The following is a 13,244-nucleotide window of genomic DNA, read 5'->3' as shown; positions in this document are numbered from 1 at the left end:
TTTGGTGAAAGAATGGAAAAAAGACGTGATCAAAGCTGTGAGATAAAAAATAATGGCAGGGACAGACTTCTGGGGGGGATTATTTAATAATAAGGTAATTAATGCTTTATACCTCACTGGCTCCTTTCATGTAAGGATCACAAAGCGCTTCACAAACATTAATTAATCTTCCCTAACATCCCTGCAGGGAAGGTCACGGAGCTACTGAGCGTAAGGGAAATCTTGTCAGTGATGAAGGTGGCTGCTTTCTAGGCATGACGGATGCTCGGGTGTGATGGCCGGACAGGGAGAGTTTCTATTCCTCGCTGATAACTTCAAATGATTTCCCATAACTTCGTCAGAGAGGAAAAATGACTTTGAGTTGTCATGGGCAGCTGGGACTGGGTGAAGGTGGGTCTGAAAGATGACCCACGCCAAAGCTGTTGAGCATCCCTGAGGACATGGAGAAGGCAGGGGTCTGGCCAGGCAATCCCCAGCGCCAACGCCCACGCAAGGTTTGAGTAAGCGTAAGGCACCCGTGAAGGGCAAACCTGTGACTGTTGGAAAAAAATGCCGGGGTGAAGTGGATTTCAATTCGGATCTGAGCTGTGGCTGGCCCTGCAAAAGGCGAGGCAACAAACATCAGGGTTAAAGGGAGAAAGATGTTTTCTGATAACAAATATTCAGCCTGACGTCACTGAGCTGTGACGTTCAGATGGCTACGGAGGACTGCCTGTCAGTGTGGGGTGTGACATCTCCGGGGCAGTAAAAAGGTCGAAATTAGTTTGTGCCTACGGGGAAGACACCGGTGTCCCTTCTGCATCATGGAGAGATGGAGGGCCCAGCTTTGGGATGCTGGAGCATCCCGGCGGGATCACTCTGTCATCGCTCAGCATTGCAAATATCTGTGGTTGTCCTTGTTCCTAGGTCCTGGCAGCGGTGCCAGCATGGCTGAGCAGGACCCAGCCTCAGGCTGCCAGCATGGAAAGGCGCAGCTGCCAGGTCAGTGTGCAATGAGTGTGTTTCGGGGTTTGGTTTTTTTTTTTTTGGCAGTTTATGAGAAAGTTGAACGTGGGATGGGGTTGTGAGATGGGGAAGAAGCAGATTCGGGGTGAAATAGTCTGGAAGGATGGACAGTCAGCTGGGGTGCAGGAGTTGGGACATCCCAGCCATGTTGCCCTTGCTTGGCACTGGGATAGCAAAAACGACATCAGGAGAGGAACAACCAGTCTTCAGAACAGCAAAGACCATGCTTGGAGGAGTCATCCTTCACCTGTCCTGCTTATACTGTTAAACCAAAACCTGAGCCCAAATGGTTAGCCTGAGGCTCAGAAGGGAAGTGTACGCAGCCATCCCACATCTCTGCAAGCTTCTGGCCTCCTGCCCGCTCCGTCCACTCCGTAACCCATCGGACCCCAAAGATCCAGCTCTGTCCCAGTCGTACCTCAGGGAAAGCCCATCTCACCAGCAGCGGGTCACCATGAGCCCAGTGGCACCATCACCGCTCCTTCTGTCCTTGGAGGCCAGAGCCTGATGGTCAGGATATCTGGTGGATATCCACTTGCTTTTCCAGCTTTCACCTGGGAGGTGAGGGCCAACGACCGAAACTACCATATGCAATTCAAGAAGAAATTTGCCTTCTGTCTGACCAAGAAGAAGTATGCGGTGAGTCAGCCTGGGCCAGTCCTGGGCTATTTCTTCACCCAGCCCCTGATTCCTGAGCTGGTGGTGGTTGGGGGGTGACACGACGGCGATGCTGCAGAGCGATCTCCAGTACGATGGAGAATCACATCTCACATATGTAATCCTCAACGAGGAGGAAGGGCTGCTCCCTGCCTGGTGCCCCAGATGCCCTCTGGAGCTGTCAGGCAAGGAGCAGAACTGTATGAAGGAGACTTTTTAGTCTGATGGTCAAATCAAAAGAAAGATTTTTTTATTTTTTTAAAGTTTTGATTGAACAAAACCAGATTATTTTTTTTTTCCAGGTAAATAATGAGCATCTACTTAGGGGTCAGTTAGGTTTGCTTTAGATGATCAGAAGCAAATTATTTTGTTTTACTTTTATATGGCCTTTTGCTCTGATCTCTTTAATCTCTTTTCTTCCTTATGGCTTTGGTAAATTTTAAAAGGCATCTCTTAGGCCATGAAAAGTTGAGAAGTCCTAAAAACACCGGACTGTTTTCGGCATTTTTCAAAAGACATCCTTGATTTCATATGGCTGAGCTCCCACCGTGGCTCTGACCTGCCTTTCTTCTGCAGGGCAATGCCATTAAGACATCCAAGTACAACATCTTTACCTTCCTGCCGCTGAACCTCTATGAGCAGTTCCACCGAATGGCCAACGTCTACTTCGTCTTTGTCATCCTCTTACAGGTGAGATGGACACCAAGGTAGGAGCAAGCGTGTGCGAGACTGTTTAGCAAAGGAGGGTTGTCTGGTGTGTAGAGGAGGGGACTCCGATCTAAAATGGTGTCAAGGATGCCGTTTTTCAGTGGTGTTCGCTGTCTTTCGTGAGCTCCGAGGGGTTTAACCTGTGTTGAGTTTGGTGACTTTAAACCCATGGGGTTGGGATGTAAGCGAAGCTCATGTAGACCACACCTAAATAGAAATCCTACCCTTGGAATTCAGGGACCCACATGCATTTCACACATCCACTTTACAAAGAGGTGGAAATTCAACAGGACAGTTCTCCGTAGACAAAGATGTTGATTTGATTCTCCTTAGACAGGTTCCTGCCATCCTCAGGCGCTGGCTGGGGAGAGGAGCTGGGAGCGAGGGGGAGTTACTCAGTCACCTCAAGTGTCCCAAGGTGGGATGAAAGCTTTGTCAGTGGTGTAAAATTGTTCTTCTCTAGACCTTCCCTGAGATCTCCACACTGCCCTGGTACACTCTGCTGTTCCCCCTGAGCTGTCTCCTCACCATCCGGGGTCTACGAGACCTGATCGATGACATTGTGAGTACGGGTTGGAGCGAAAGGCTGTGTTGGGCGTAGGTCCTGGGGGGCGGGGGGGACGGGACGGTCAGCAGAAAGGGTCCCTTTGCTGTGGGTGAACTGAAAAGCTTGGGAGTTGCTGACATGTGTCGTTCCTGAGGTACCATCGACTCCACCATGTCCAAAATGCTTTGTATTTTCCCTTGGGTAGGATTTGACCAGCCGGTTGCTTTCCTTGGGGTCTAGACCTCCATCTCTGTCATCTTTAATATCTTAACCAATGGCTATATTCCCAGGTTGGTCCCCAGAAATACCTGGGGGGAATTTAGCCTCTTCAGTCATCAGAAGACATCTTCCAGTTCCTTCAGAAAGCAGACCTTGCCCTGGGGCTGAGGAGGCAGATTGTGGCATTAAGAGGGTTCTTTTCACGGGACAAGGAAGTCTGGCATGGCCCATCCCTTTCTTTTGTCCTCTTTTTTTTTCTCTCCTCTGTGCAGGGCCGTCACCAAAGTGACAGAAACATCAACAGCAGGCCATGTGAAATCCTGTCTGGGAAGAGGTGAGGGGCTTTGGGAAGCTATAGCCACGTTTTCCAGGCCTGGGTGGAGCGATGCATCATCTGAAGTGCTGAGCATCCTTGAGCATAGCAGCTGAGAAGGGTTTTGGTGGGACTGTCTGTGACTCTACAAGCTCCCATCACCTCCCAAAATCCGCTGCGGGACCAGCTGTTCCCCTGTAGGGTTGATCACATTCCAGTCACAGACAACAGGTCTAAAATACACTGACTTGCTGTCATAAGCTGGGAGGAGGGCTTCCTTGGCCACAGAAGTTCCTCCAGGTCTTCATATCTAACCCACAGAGTCATATCACCGCTAAACACTGGTCCGGGGAAGGACCAACATCTCCCACCTGTGGCCAGGGTCCTTGCCACCCATAGGAATGGGGGATATGGATGTGACAAATGAGTCCTGTGCCATCCTCGGTGCTCAGCCATCCTTTGGTCATGCAGATTGGAGACCACCATGGTGGCAGAGGAACCAACAACCTGGAGACCCCATTCATGCAAGAAGCTGGGACACAGGCTGGGGTCCAGAGGCCAGAAACAGCCAAAGCCCCCATTCACGGGCGGGGTTCCAGAGCCCAGAACCAGCCACAGCCCCCATTCCCACTGCTCTGCAAGGATAAAACTTTCCGCTCTCATTCTCCTACAGCTTCCGCTGGCAGAAATGGCGTGACATCTGCGTCGGGGACATCGTCCGCCTGCGCAAGGAGAGCTTCGTCCCGGTGAGCGGTGCCCCGGAGCTGGCTGCGCACCGGTGGTAGTCGGGGGGGGAGTTTTGGCAAAGAGGGGCTCAGCCAGGTGCTCTCTCCCCCTTTTTGCTCTTCAAGGCCGACATGCTCTTGCTGTGCAGCTCAGAGCCCAGCAGCCTGTGCTACGTGGAGACTGCCGACATCGATGGGTGAGGAGAGAGGCAGGCGACCGCTGTTGCCCTGGGCGGAGAAGGACAGAGAAGGCTGGAGCCTCCAGTCCTGGGGACCCCCCGGCACTGGGAGGGGGGGATGTCAGGCACGCTGGGAGGCTGCAAGTTCAGCAGAAACCATGGGATGTGGGAGATCCTCCAGAAGCTAAAGCTACAGACACTCTAGAAATGGGATTTGAGCCCCAAATTTTGAAAATGGAAGGCCAAAAATACTTTTGAGGCTTCTACAGAGCAGCTCGTGACCTCGGGCATCTCTCTCCATCTCTCGACTCCGTCCTAGCCAGGCGGAGGACAGCGGCTGCCCATCCTTCCCGCCTCCGTCTGCAGGACGATTTAAGGGCAAGGTCTCCAGGCCAGGGCTCTCTCCCTGCACGAGCGCTTGATGTCCCCATCTCACTTTTCATTGCCATCACCTGATAATTAATGGCCGTCTCTGTCCCACGGGTCTGACAGCAGAATTAACAACTCTGTGACCCCACAGGGTGGTTTTATTTTTCCCTCCCTGGCTCTTGTTCATAGGGAAACAAACCTAAAGTTCAGACAAGCCCTTCTGGTCACCCACCAGGAGCTGGTGAACGAGGAGAGCATGGCTGCCTTTGATGGTGAGTCTCCCAGATGGGCGAGGATGTGGCCATCCCACCAGGACGCGATGGGTTCAGCCTTGGGAAGTCTCTGTCCCCTCAGGCACCAAATGCCATCAGTCCCACGGGAGGTTGCACTTGCTGCTGCCTGCAAGGAGCCCAAGACCTGGCGTGGAGGCCCTTCCCCAGCAGAGCGGCTCTGTGATCCCATGGACCCATTGCGGTTCTGCACCTTCTCCCTGCCCTGAATCTTGATTTTCCCACTGGAATCCAGTGCTTGGCTCCCAAATCTGAGTTCACACCCTGCGTTTTTTTTCCCCTTTGGTCCCCCGTAGGATGCAGACTCCCCTCTCAGATGCTCTGGGGATGAAGGGGGCTGTGTTTGCACCTCCTCCAGTTTTATAGCCCAGTGCGGTTCCTGGACTGAGCACCCTCCCAGCACTGCAGGATGGCCCTCCAGCTTCGCCTTAATTTGAACCATCCATATCCCACCTGCATCTGGAGATGCCCTGACAAAACCTGAATCTCCCCGAGAAGCCCCCAGCACCCCTCTTTGGAGAGGGCAGTCTTGGGGGGGGTGAGGGGAGAGGAAAGTCCTCTCCTTTCCCCCAAAGCCATCACCTGAATCGTGCCCTCTGCTCAAGGGACAGTGACCTGCGAGGAGCCCAACAGCCGCATGCACAGCTTCACCGGCACGCTGGAGTGGAGGGGCGAGACCTACTCGCTTGACAGCGAAAGGATCTTGCTGCGAGGCTGCAAGCTTCGCAACACCGACATTTGCTACGGCTTGGTTATCTACGCAGGTGAGTGCCCGGGCCCAGATCAGGAAGGGCAGAAAACACCCAGGTCCCGGGGATTTTAAGTTACTCAAGCACTTCTGGCATCAGCAGATCCCATTCTCAGCTGATACAAAGTCGGAGGACCTGCCGCTGTAACCAAGCCCCCCGAAGTTTGTCCTGAGCTTTGCCGGTGTTGGGTTGGCTGGCAGGGAGATGATGTGGTGGTACCAAACTTCTGCTCATCCCAGGTGATATCTCACCTCCACCATATCCTGGATCCACTCCCCTTTGTGCCCCAGCGCAGTTGAGACCTTGGCCATGAGTAGCTGTGGGCAGAGGGGAGGCACTTTGAGTGTGCAGCCACGGCTTGATTAACCACCGACCAAGGGATGTGGGCCTCTGAAGTCTTCAGAGGTGGGGAGATGCTTTTATGGAGAAAACCAGCATCACATAGCTGCAAGTCAACCTTCTGGGTGCTGTGGACTTGCATTTTTACTTCTAAAATGTTTCTCGTCCAGGATTTGATTCCAAAATTATGAGGAACTGTGGAAAGATCAAGCGGAAGAAAACCAAGCTGGATCGCATGATGGACCGGCTGGTGATCATAGTGAGTGCGGTGAAAACATCTGCCTTTGTCCACCAACCTTCTGGGGTTGCTCACAAGTCTTCTCATGAGAGGCTCCTTGCTTGGGTGATGCTGATTTTTCTTAAGCTTGCAATGTTTTCCTCAAAATATCTTGGGTTCAACATGTCATGGGCAAACACCAAGTGATGTTCCCAAGAAGTGGCCGTTGCTGGGTCTGGAGCAGTCTGCATGGTGGTTGCGTTGCTTAAACCCTCAGCTGTAGAGCAGCCCCTTGGACCTGCTGGAGTATTCAGAACCTCCAGCCCCTCCCGGCCTGCTTTACTAATCCACAACTGTGTAGGTCCGAGGAGGTGGCTTGCGCTGAGGGACCTGCAGGCTGTGGCTCAGCACAGAGTCGGTGGAGGACGGGGGAAGGAGGAGCCTTTCCTCGGTGGGATGCAAAGCAGTGTGGTCATACCGAGGAACTGGATGGCTCTTACTCCTGTTCCTGGTGGTTGAGTGTCATGACTTCTCAGGTTGGCCACTAGCATTCCTCTGTTTGCTGGTACTCCAGCAGGAAGGCTGCATGACACCCCTCGTCCAGGGAGATGGTATCTGAGGCAGTTAGGAGGGTGGGAAAGTTGGGTTTTGCTGGATGTGTGCTGTGGATGTGTCAAGGTGAAATACGTGCTGTGATCCTTCATCTCAGGCGAGGATGAGCTCTGAGAACCAGCTCCAGGCACAAGGACAACTTAGGTTTACAGCTAAATGAGACGAACGGTCTGGAAGGGGCAATGGTTGGTCCTAGCAAAGAGTCTGGTGGGCTTCGTGTGATGGGATGTTCTCATCTCGGCTTCTCATCTCAGATCTTCCTGGTGCTGTTGGTCACGTCGCTGTGCCTCGCCGTTGCCTCTGGGTTCTGGGCCAGGATGTTCCAGGAGAAGCACAGCTACCTCTCTGCTTTCTACAAGCACACAACTCCTGCCCAGCAGGCCTTCTTCAACTTCTGGGGCTTCACGATCCTCCTGAGCATCATCATACCCATGTCCATGTATATAACGTAAGAACAACAGGCTTTTGGAAGTGATCAGAGATCAGTATCCCACCCCCTGTCCTTGGCCATCATCTGGCACAAAATGGGGCTGCACAAAAGATCCAGCTGTGACCCTGAGCAACTCATTCCCATGTGTACCCTTAGCCGTAAGAGGGTAAGGATGGTTGGGGTGTGTATCTTACAAACATTGATGATGTGCTTTGAGATCTTCTCAGAGGAAAGCCAGAAAAGAGATGCTAAGACATGTCCTGCTGTTGGGAATTGCGGGCAGGCTGAGGATGAGGCTGATGAAGGTGGTGTTTCCCCAGCGAGCAGCAGCAGGGTGGGGAAGAGAAGGGCACAGCCAGTGAGCAGGCAATAATCACAATTCGGGCTGGAAGAAGCAGTTCCCAAACTTTCCAGCCCTTCACTGAATCTCCAGGTCTGTGAATTTTTGTCATCAAGGGCCAGATTTCCAGAGGGGAGCCCAGTTACCTGGGACCCAGTGCGCTCTCAGTCCGGTGTGATGAGCCTTCTGGAAACCTGGCCACGAACAATGAAAACCCCCTTGCCTCCCCCAGGCTCAGAGCAATAGGGTCCAAGTGGGGAGTTCCCCTCCGCCCTTTCTTCCTGAGTCAGACCTCCAAGTGCCCCTGGGATGTGAGCAACGCAATCTCCTTCCGCAGCCGAATTTTTCTTCTACCTGACTCCCTAGGTTTGAATTCATCTATCTGGTGAACAGCTTTTTTATCAACTGGGATCTGGAAATGTATTATGCTGTCAAGGACATTCCAGCAAAAGCCAGAAGCACCAGCCTCAATGATCAGCTTGGCCAGATCGAATATATCTTCTCGGACAAGACCGGGACCTTGACACAAAACATTATGAGCTTCAAGAAATGCTGTATCAATGGGACCATCTACGGTAACTTTTGGTGGAAGCAAGTCTGTAGGGACTCACGAGTTAGGTAAACCTTGACTTGGTTCTTTCCACTCCTCCTGGCTTGCTAGGAAGCTTGAGGCACGTGGATTGATCTTGGCGGTCCGGTGCGGAGGTAGAAGAAGGTGCTTTGCAGGGGCCACCACGCCTGCGGTCTCATTTGTCTCGTGTTCTCAGTGCATGGAGTCAGGGCACAATTCTGCCCTTCTAAAATGGGTGTCGAGCTTTCAGGAGATGTATCATGCCTCAATCTCTGCTGAGATCACCTAGGTTTTCCCTGGTGAAAAAGGGAGCCCAGCACAGCTACGTGGCCAACACATAGTCTGAGTGAGGTGGATCCCGCCTGGAATAACGAGCTGATGCTGGCCCAGGCGGTCAGGACAGGGCAGGGAGAGGAGCCACGGGGTGATGGGCCAGTGAAGCCCATGGATTTTTATTTTCTATGAAGATCTTGGAGAGAAAAAGGAGGGTTTACTTTTCTTCCTTGCATCGTTTTCTGGTGAATCTCCAGCTTGGTTCCCAAATGTGGGCACGTTGAGGCTTCCAGGTGACCTCTGGAGGAGGCAAAGAAATGATCATTTCCCTTATGTTGTTTCTTTACAGTGAAGGCATGTAACTACTCTTTGCTCTTTTTTTTAAATGATTCTGCTTGGTTTTCCCCTTAGAAACCTGAGAATTGCCAAGTCCTCCCTCTTCTTATTACTATACTTACTCGAGCTCTCGATCGGCTTCTGGGCGCTGTCTCAGTGCTTAATTAGTGAAATTTAGCAAGCGGGGCAGGCCAGAGCTTTAGCATGGAGCTCCTTTTTCCTGAGACAAGTATCAGGCACTTGAGACAAATGGACAGTGAGAAAAGCAAAGAGGAAGGGAAAAAAAAAATCTAGCAAAGTTTTTAAGCAGGAATAAACCCAATTTTCCCCTGCCTGGTGTATCGTGTTGCACCTCCTCGATAGCAGCATCACCGTAATCCCGCTGGTCTCCGCAGTCTCCCAGGAAACGCGGGTGAAAGCCAGACCTGAATTTTTAACATCAAAAACTTATCGAAAGTCTGAACAGTCCGAGAGCCAAATAAGTCCAACCCGGATAGCCTAATGGAACCCGAGCAGATGCTGAAAAATTTTTTTGCCAATCTTTTGGCCAGCAAAAGCAGCAGTCCCTTCTAGAAAAGCTGCTGGAAGTCCCCACTAGTGATGCTCCCTGCCAGCTCTCTGTTAACTGAATTATTTTTATTTCGGCAGGGACAGGCACAGGCCATGAGACCAAACAGCCGTCGGTGCGTAACTCCCCTCTCCCGTGGAACGTGGGGCCAGGTGCTGCTCCTTGTCGGGGCCAAAGCCGCAGCAGTTGTTGATTACGCCGGCAGCGGGCCCAACCTTTTGGTTTGGAGCACAGCTTGCTCCCAACAGGGTCCCATGCTGTAAGAGCGCGGCGTGTCCGTCCTTGGGCTAGCGAGTTTGCCAGTCCTCAGCTGCCAGTTAAAGACAGGGGAACCGGGTTTTATAAAAGAACGCAGTTCACATTTAATTTTTATTTAAATTCCCAACCTTTTTATACTCACCCCCTTGGTGTAAGCAATGCAGAGCTCGGCTTACGGACTCTGATCTGGATCGGCCCGTGCCAGCACAGGGTTGCGGTATTGCAACCCAGCAGCATCCCTGGTGCAGAGACCCCCTGCTCGGTCTCTCTCGGGTGCCTGCAGCCTGAACTGTGCCTCTTCCAGGGGTTGGGGTTGACCTGGAGCCACCACGGGGAGAAGAAGTTGGACTTCCGCGATGCGACGCTGCTGGAAGCTGCCCGGCGGGACAGTGACCCCGTGCTGAGGGAGTTCCTGAGGCTGCTGGCCCTCTGCCACACTGTCATGGTGGAGGAGAAGGGCGGTGGGTTGGCCGTGGTGGCTGACATCCTCAGAGCGGGGTCAAGTTGCCGTTCAAGGCATTGAGATCACGATGGGGTGTTTTTCCCATCGCCCAGCAAAGCTTTGCTATGTGGGGACCAGGTGCCATGAGAGCCCGGGGATGCTTTGTGCCACTGTCCTAGCATCATGGATGTGTACATTTGGGTTTGTTTTAAAGCTAAGAGTTGGAAAACAGAAGCACCGGGGGATAATCCATCCTGGTCTGGGCACTTGTCCTGCCTGGGGCAATGAGCAGAAGAGATGACACAATAAGGACTGAGTTTCCCTAGCCTGGTGGCTTGGATTTTAGGGTGTCCATAGATAATGTTGGTGCTGGGCAAGAACAGGGTCTTTCAGATGGCCAAGAGTCGCTTGGCTGGGAGTCTCCTTGTCTAAGCCCTGCTCTTCTTCTACAGACCAACTGGTTTATCAGGCAGCTTCACCAGATGAAGAAGCACTGGTGTTGGCAGCCAGGAACTTGGGGTACATCTTTCTGGCCCGAACGCAAGACACCATCACCATCAGTGAGCTGGGGAAGAAGAGGACGTACAAAGTGCTGGCCATGCTGGACTTCAACAGCGATCGCAAGAGGATGTCTGTCCTGGGTGAGTGGGATGGGGTGTCTCAGGGGGCCCCTTCAGGAATACGGAGGGTCCCTTCCGTACTCAGCCCTACAAGGGATGGCACCAGGATGGCTGCGGTTGACTGCAGCTGGCACAGGGGCTCCTAAGGATCGTCCTCGTTATCCCTGCGGTGTCGTTCACCCCGCTACCTTGGTGAAGACAACCGAGAAGGGTTTGAATAGCCAAGAGACAGCGAGTAAATCAGGGGCTCAGAGGAGGCGTGTGAGGAACTGACAGTCCTTGAGGCCTGATCCTGCCTCGTGGTGGTGCGGATCTGGGGAAATTCCTGTGCTTTCTATGACCGCAGGCAGAAAAGCACCAGTGTCCCCCGCAGTGCCTTCTGCAGCATGGCCATTGCGTGGGGACAGCGATGAGCGGGAGCCACCTCTCTGGGTACCTAAGCTGTCCTTCCCCTCCCTCCCAGTGCGAGACCCCCAGGGCACGATCCGGCTCTACACCAAGGGGGCTGACACGGTCATCCTGAAGAGACTGCAGAGGCGAGGGCCCAATGAGACCTTCACTGAGATGGCGCTGGATGTGAGTCCCACGCCAGCCTGGGGCAGAATGGGCTGGTCGCCCTGCTGCTGGCTTTGGGCTGCGTGTCCTGGAGTTCCCTGCTGCTCTTTCTCCCTCTGGCTTCATGATTTTGGTCCTTCTTTCTTCCTTCTGCTCTAGAAGCCTCCCTTGCATATGGGACAGGGGCTAAGAGGGCATCAAATCCACCTTCGGTGCTCTGCATGGACCAGTTGCATCGCAAGGATGCTCATGGGGATGCTGTAGGATGGGGGAGGGAGTCAGAGCCCGGAGGGAGACCCTCAGATCCTAGAGTGTCTCTGGCTCTGCCCATGGGGAGCATCGTGGCTGGCTGGCGCGATGCCCTGGTCCGCTGTGAAAGTCATCCTGGTTGAGGGAAGGGAGACCTGATGTCTCATCTCTGTAGCGCTTTGCAGAGGAGACACTGAGGACTTTATGCCTGGCCAGCAAGGAGGTGAGCGAGGTCGAGTACAGCGAGTGGAGCCGGAGGCACTGCGAGGCCAGCGTCCTGCTGCAAGACCGCGCGCGGGAGCTGGACAAGCTGTACGAGGAGATGGAGCAGAACCTGCAGGTGGGATGAGGCTGGGGTTTAGGAGGAACCGGCTGCACTGATCCCGCAGAGGACAGGAGCGCGGGGTTTGGCTCTCCGGGATGAGGGATGAAGTGTCCAACCCAACACCCATCCCCTGGGTGGGAGAGCAGGAGGAGTTTCCCCCCCAGGGGTGACTTTGTGATGTGCCAGTAGACACTGCGTTAGATATCCGTCAGGTCGTGTCCACCCATGGGCAAGGACTCCTGGCTGGATCCAGAGGCAATTCCCACCTCTCTATCTTGCCCTGCCCCATGTCATGACACCCACTCACCCTCCTTCCAGCTGCTTGGGGCCACGGCCATTGAGGACAAGTTGCAAGATGGAGTCCCTGAGACCATCCAGCTGCTGAAACTGGGCAACATTAAAGTGTGGGTGTTGACGGGAGACAAACAAGGTCAGTGGAGGAAACCCCAGACCCCACCAACACATTTCGGCTTCTCCTCTAACGAGCACCAGAGAAGAGATGAGACCCTAGCAGTGGGCAGCAGCCAGGTTCTGCTGTTCCCTTTAGTATACAATAGCAGCACATCCCACAGATCATGTCACCCATGGGGAAACTGAGGCAGGGGAAACCATCTGCGTGATGGCACAGAGCTGGAACAGAGCTCTCAGCAGCTGCTGCCCACCAAGGGCTGTTGGACCTGGGGGCTGGGGGCTGCCCGGGGATGGGGTGGGCTGCACCATCTCCTGCGTCTTGCAGAAACGGCGATGAACATTGGCTATGCATGCAAGCTGCTCACGGATGACATGGAGATCCTGGAGGAGAAGGAGATCAGGTGAGGAATTGTGACCTCCTGGTTCAGGACATCATGCCCGCTGAAGACACCCAAGGGTGTAGGAACCTGTGCAGGGTGGGCAGAGCTCGGCTCTGCCAGAGATGCTTCTCTGCTTCTCCTTCCCTGTCCCAGCCTGGATGTCCACGGCTCTTATCTGCAAAAGATTTTCCAGGCCTCCCCATCTGTTTCTGCCCCTACAGCATTCTCCTCCTTGGCAGGCTTTGACCAGAAAGTGCTTAAGCTGTCTCTCCAGCCTCTAAACCACAGGGACAGAGGCTGATTTCTGATATCAGTGAGCCCTTTGGGCCCCCTCTCTGTCCCCCCTCTGTTCCCACCACTGGGTACCAGCCTCATCTCCCCGGAGCTGGCTTTCAGATGGCAAAAGGCCAACTGTAGGTCTCAGTCGAAGCCAGGCAGCGTGCCCAGCGGTCCTCAGCTCAGCTCCAACCACCCCTTCCTCACACAGCGAGATCCTCGAGGCTTACTGGGTAAACAACAACCACCACCACCTCGGTGGCAGCGGGGAAGCCCCGCAC

At 53.6% G+C, this 13,244-nt stretch overlaps 1 protein-coding gene across 1 annotated transcript in view; it reads left to right on the top strand.

Moving 5' to 3' along the window:
- Positions 1-906: 906 nt before the first annotated feature.
- Positions 907-13,244, top strand: part of ATP8B3 (ATPase, aminophospholipid transporter, class I, type 8B, member 3) — a gene marked incomplete at its 5' end in the record, with an annotated part of 16,756 nt that continues 4,418 nt past the window's right edge. Inside the window, 20 exons of the mRNA XM_009697717.1 lie at positions 907-981; positions 1,553-1,644; positions 2,239-2,352; positions 2,834-2,932; positions 3,409-3,470; positions 4,123-4,195; positions 4,301-4,371; positions 4,912-4,994; positions 5,618-5,776; positions 6,271-6,359; positions 7,184-7,377; positions 8,066-8,274; positions 9,528-9,562; positions 10,010-10,166; positions 10,600-10,788; positions 11,231-11,343; positions 11,747-11,911; positions 12,215-12,326; positions 12,633-12,708; positions 13,175-13,235. Coding sequence (XP_009696019.1) covers positions 907-981; positions 1,553-1,644; positions 2,239-2,352; positions 2,834-2,932; positions 3,409-3,470; positions 4,123-4,195; positions 4,301-4,371; positions 4,912-4,994; positions 5,618-5,776; positions 6,271-6,359; positions 7,184-7,377; positions 8,066-8,274; positions 9,528-9,562; positions 10,010-10,166; positions 10,600-10,788; positions 11,231-11,343; positions 11,747-11,911; positions 12,215-12,326; positions 12,633-12,708; positions 13,175-13,235 — 2,228 coding nt within the window. The remainder of the gene's footprint in view (positions 982-1,552; positions 1,645-2,238; positions 2,353-2,833; positions 2,933-3,408; positions 3,471-4,122; positions 4,196-4,300; positions 4,372-4,911; positions 4,995-5,617; positions 5,777-6,270; positions 6,360-7,183; positions 7,378-8,065; positions 8,275-9,527; positions 9,563-10,009; positions 10,167-10,599; positions 10,789-11,230; positions 11,344-11,746; positions 11,912-12,214; positions 12,327-12,632; positions 12,709-13,174; positions 13,236-13,244) is intronic.

The sequence above is a fragment of the Cariama cristata genome, unplaced genomic scaffold, assembly GCF_000690535.1.
Source record: "Cariama cristata isolate BGI_N322 unplaced genomic scaffold, ASM69053v1 scaffold4753, whole genome shotgun sequence".
NCBI classification, from domain to species: domain Eukaryota; kingdom Metazoa; phylum Chordata; class Aves; order Cariamiformes; family Cariamidae; genus Cariama; species Cariama cristata.
Note: the sequence above shows the minus strand (reverse complement) of the source record. Positions and strands in the feature narration are given on the sequence as shown.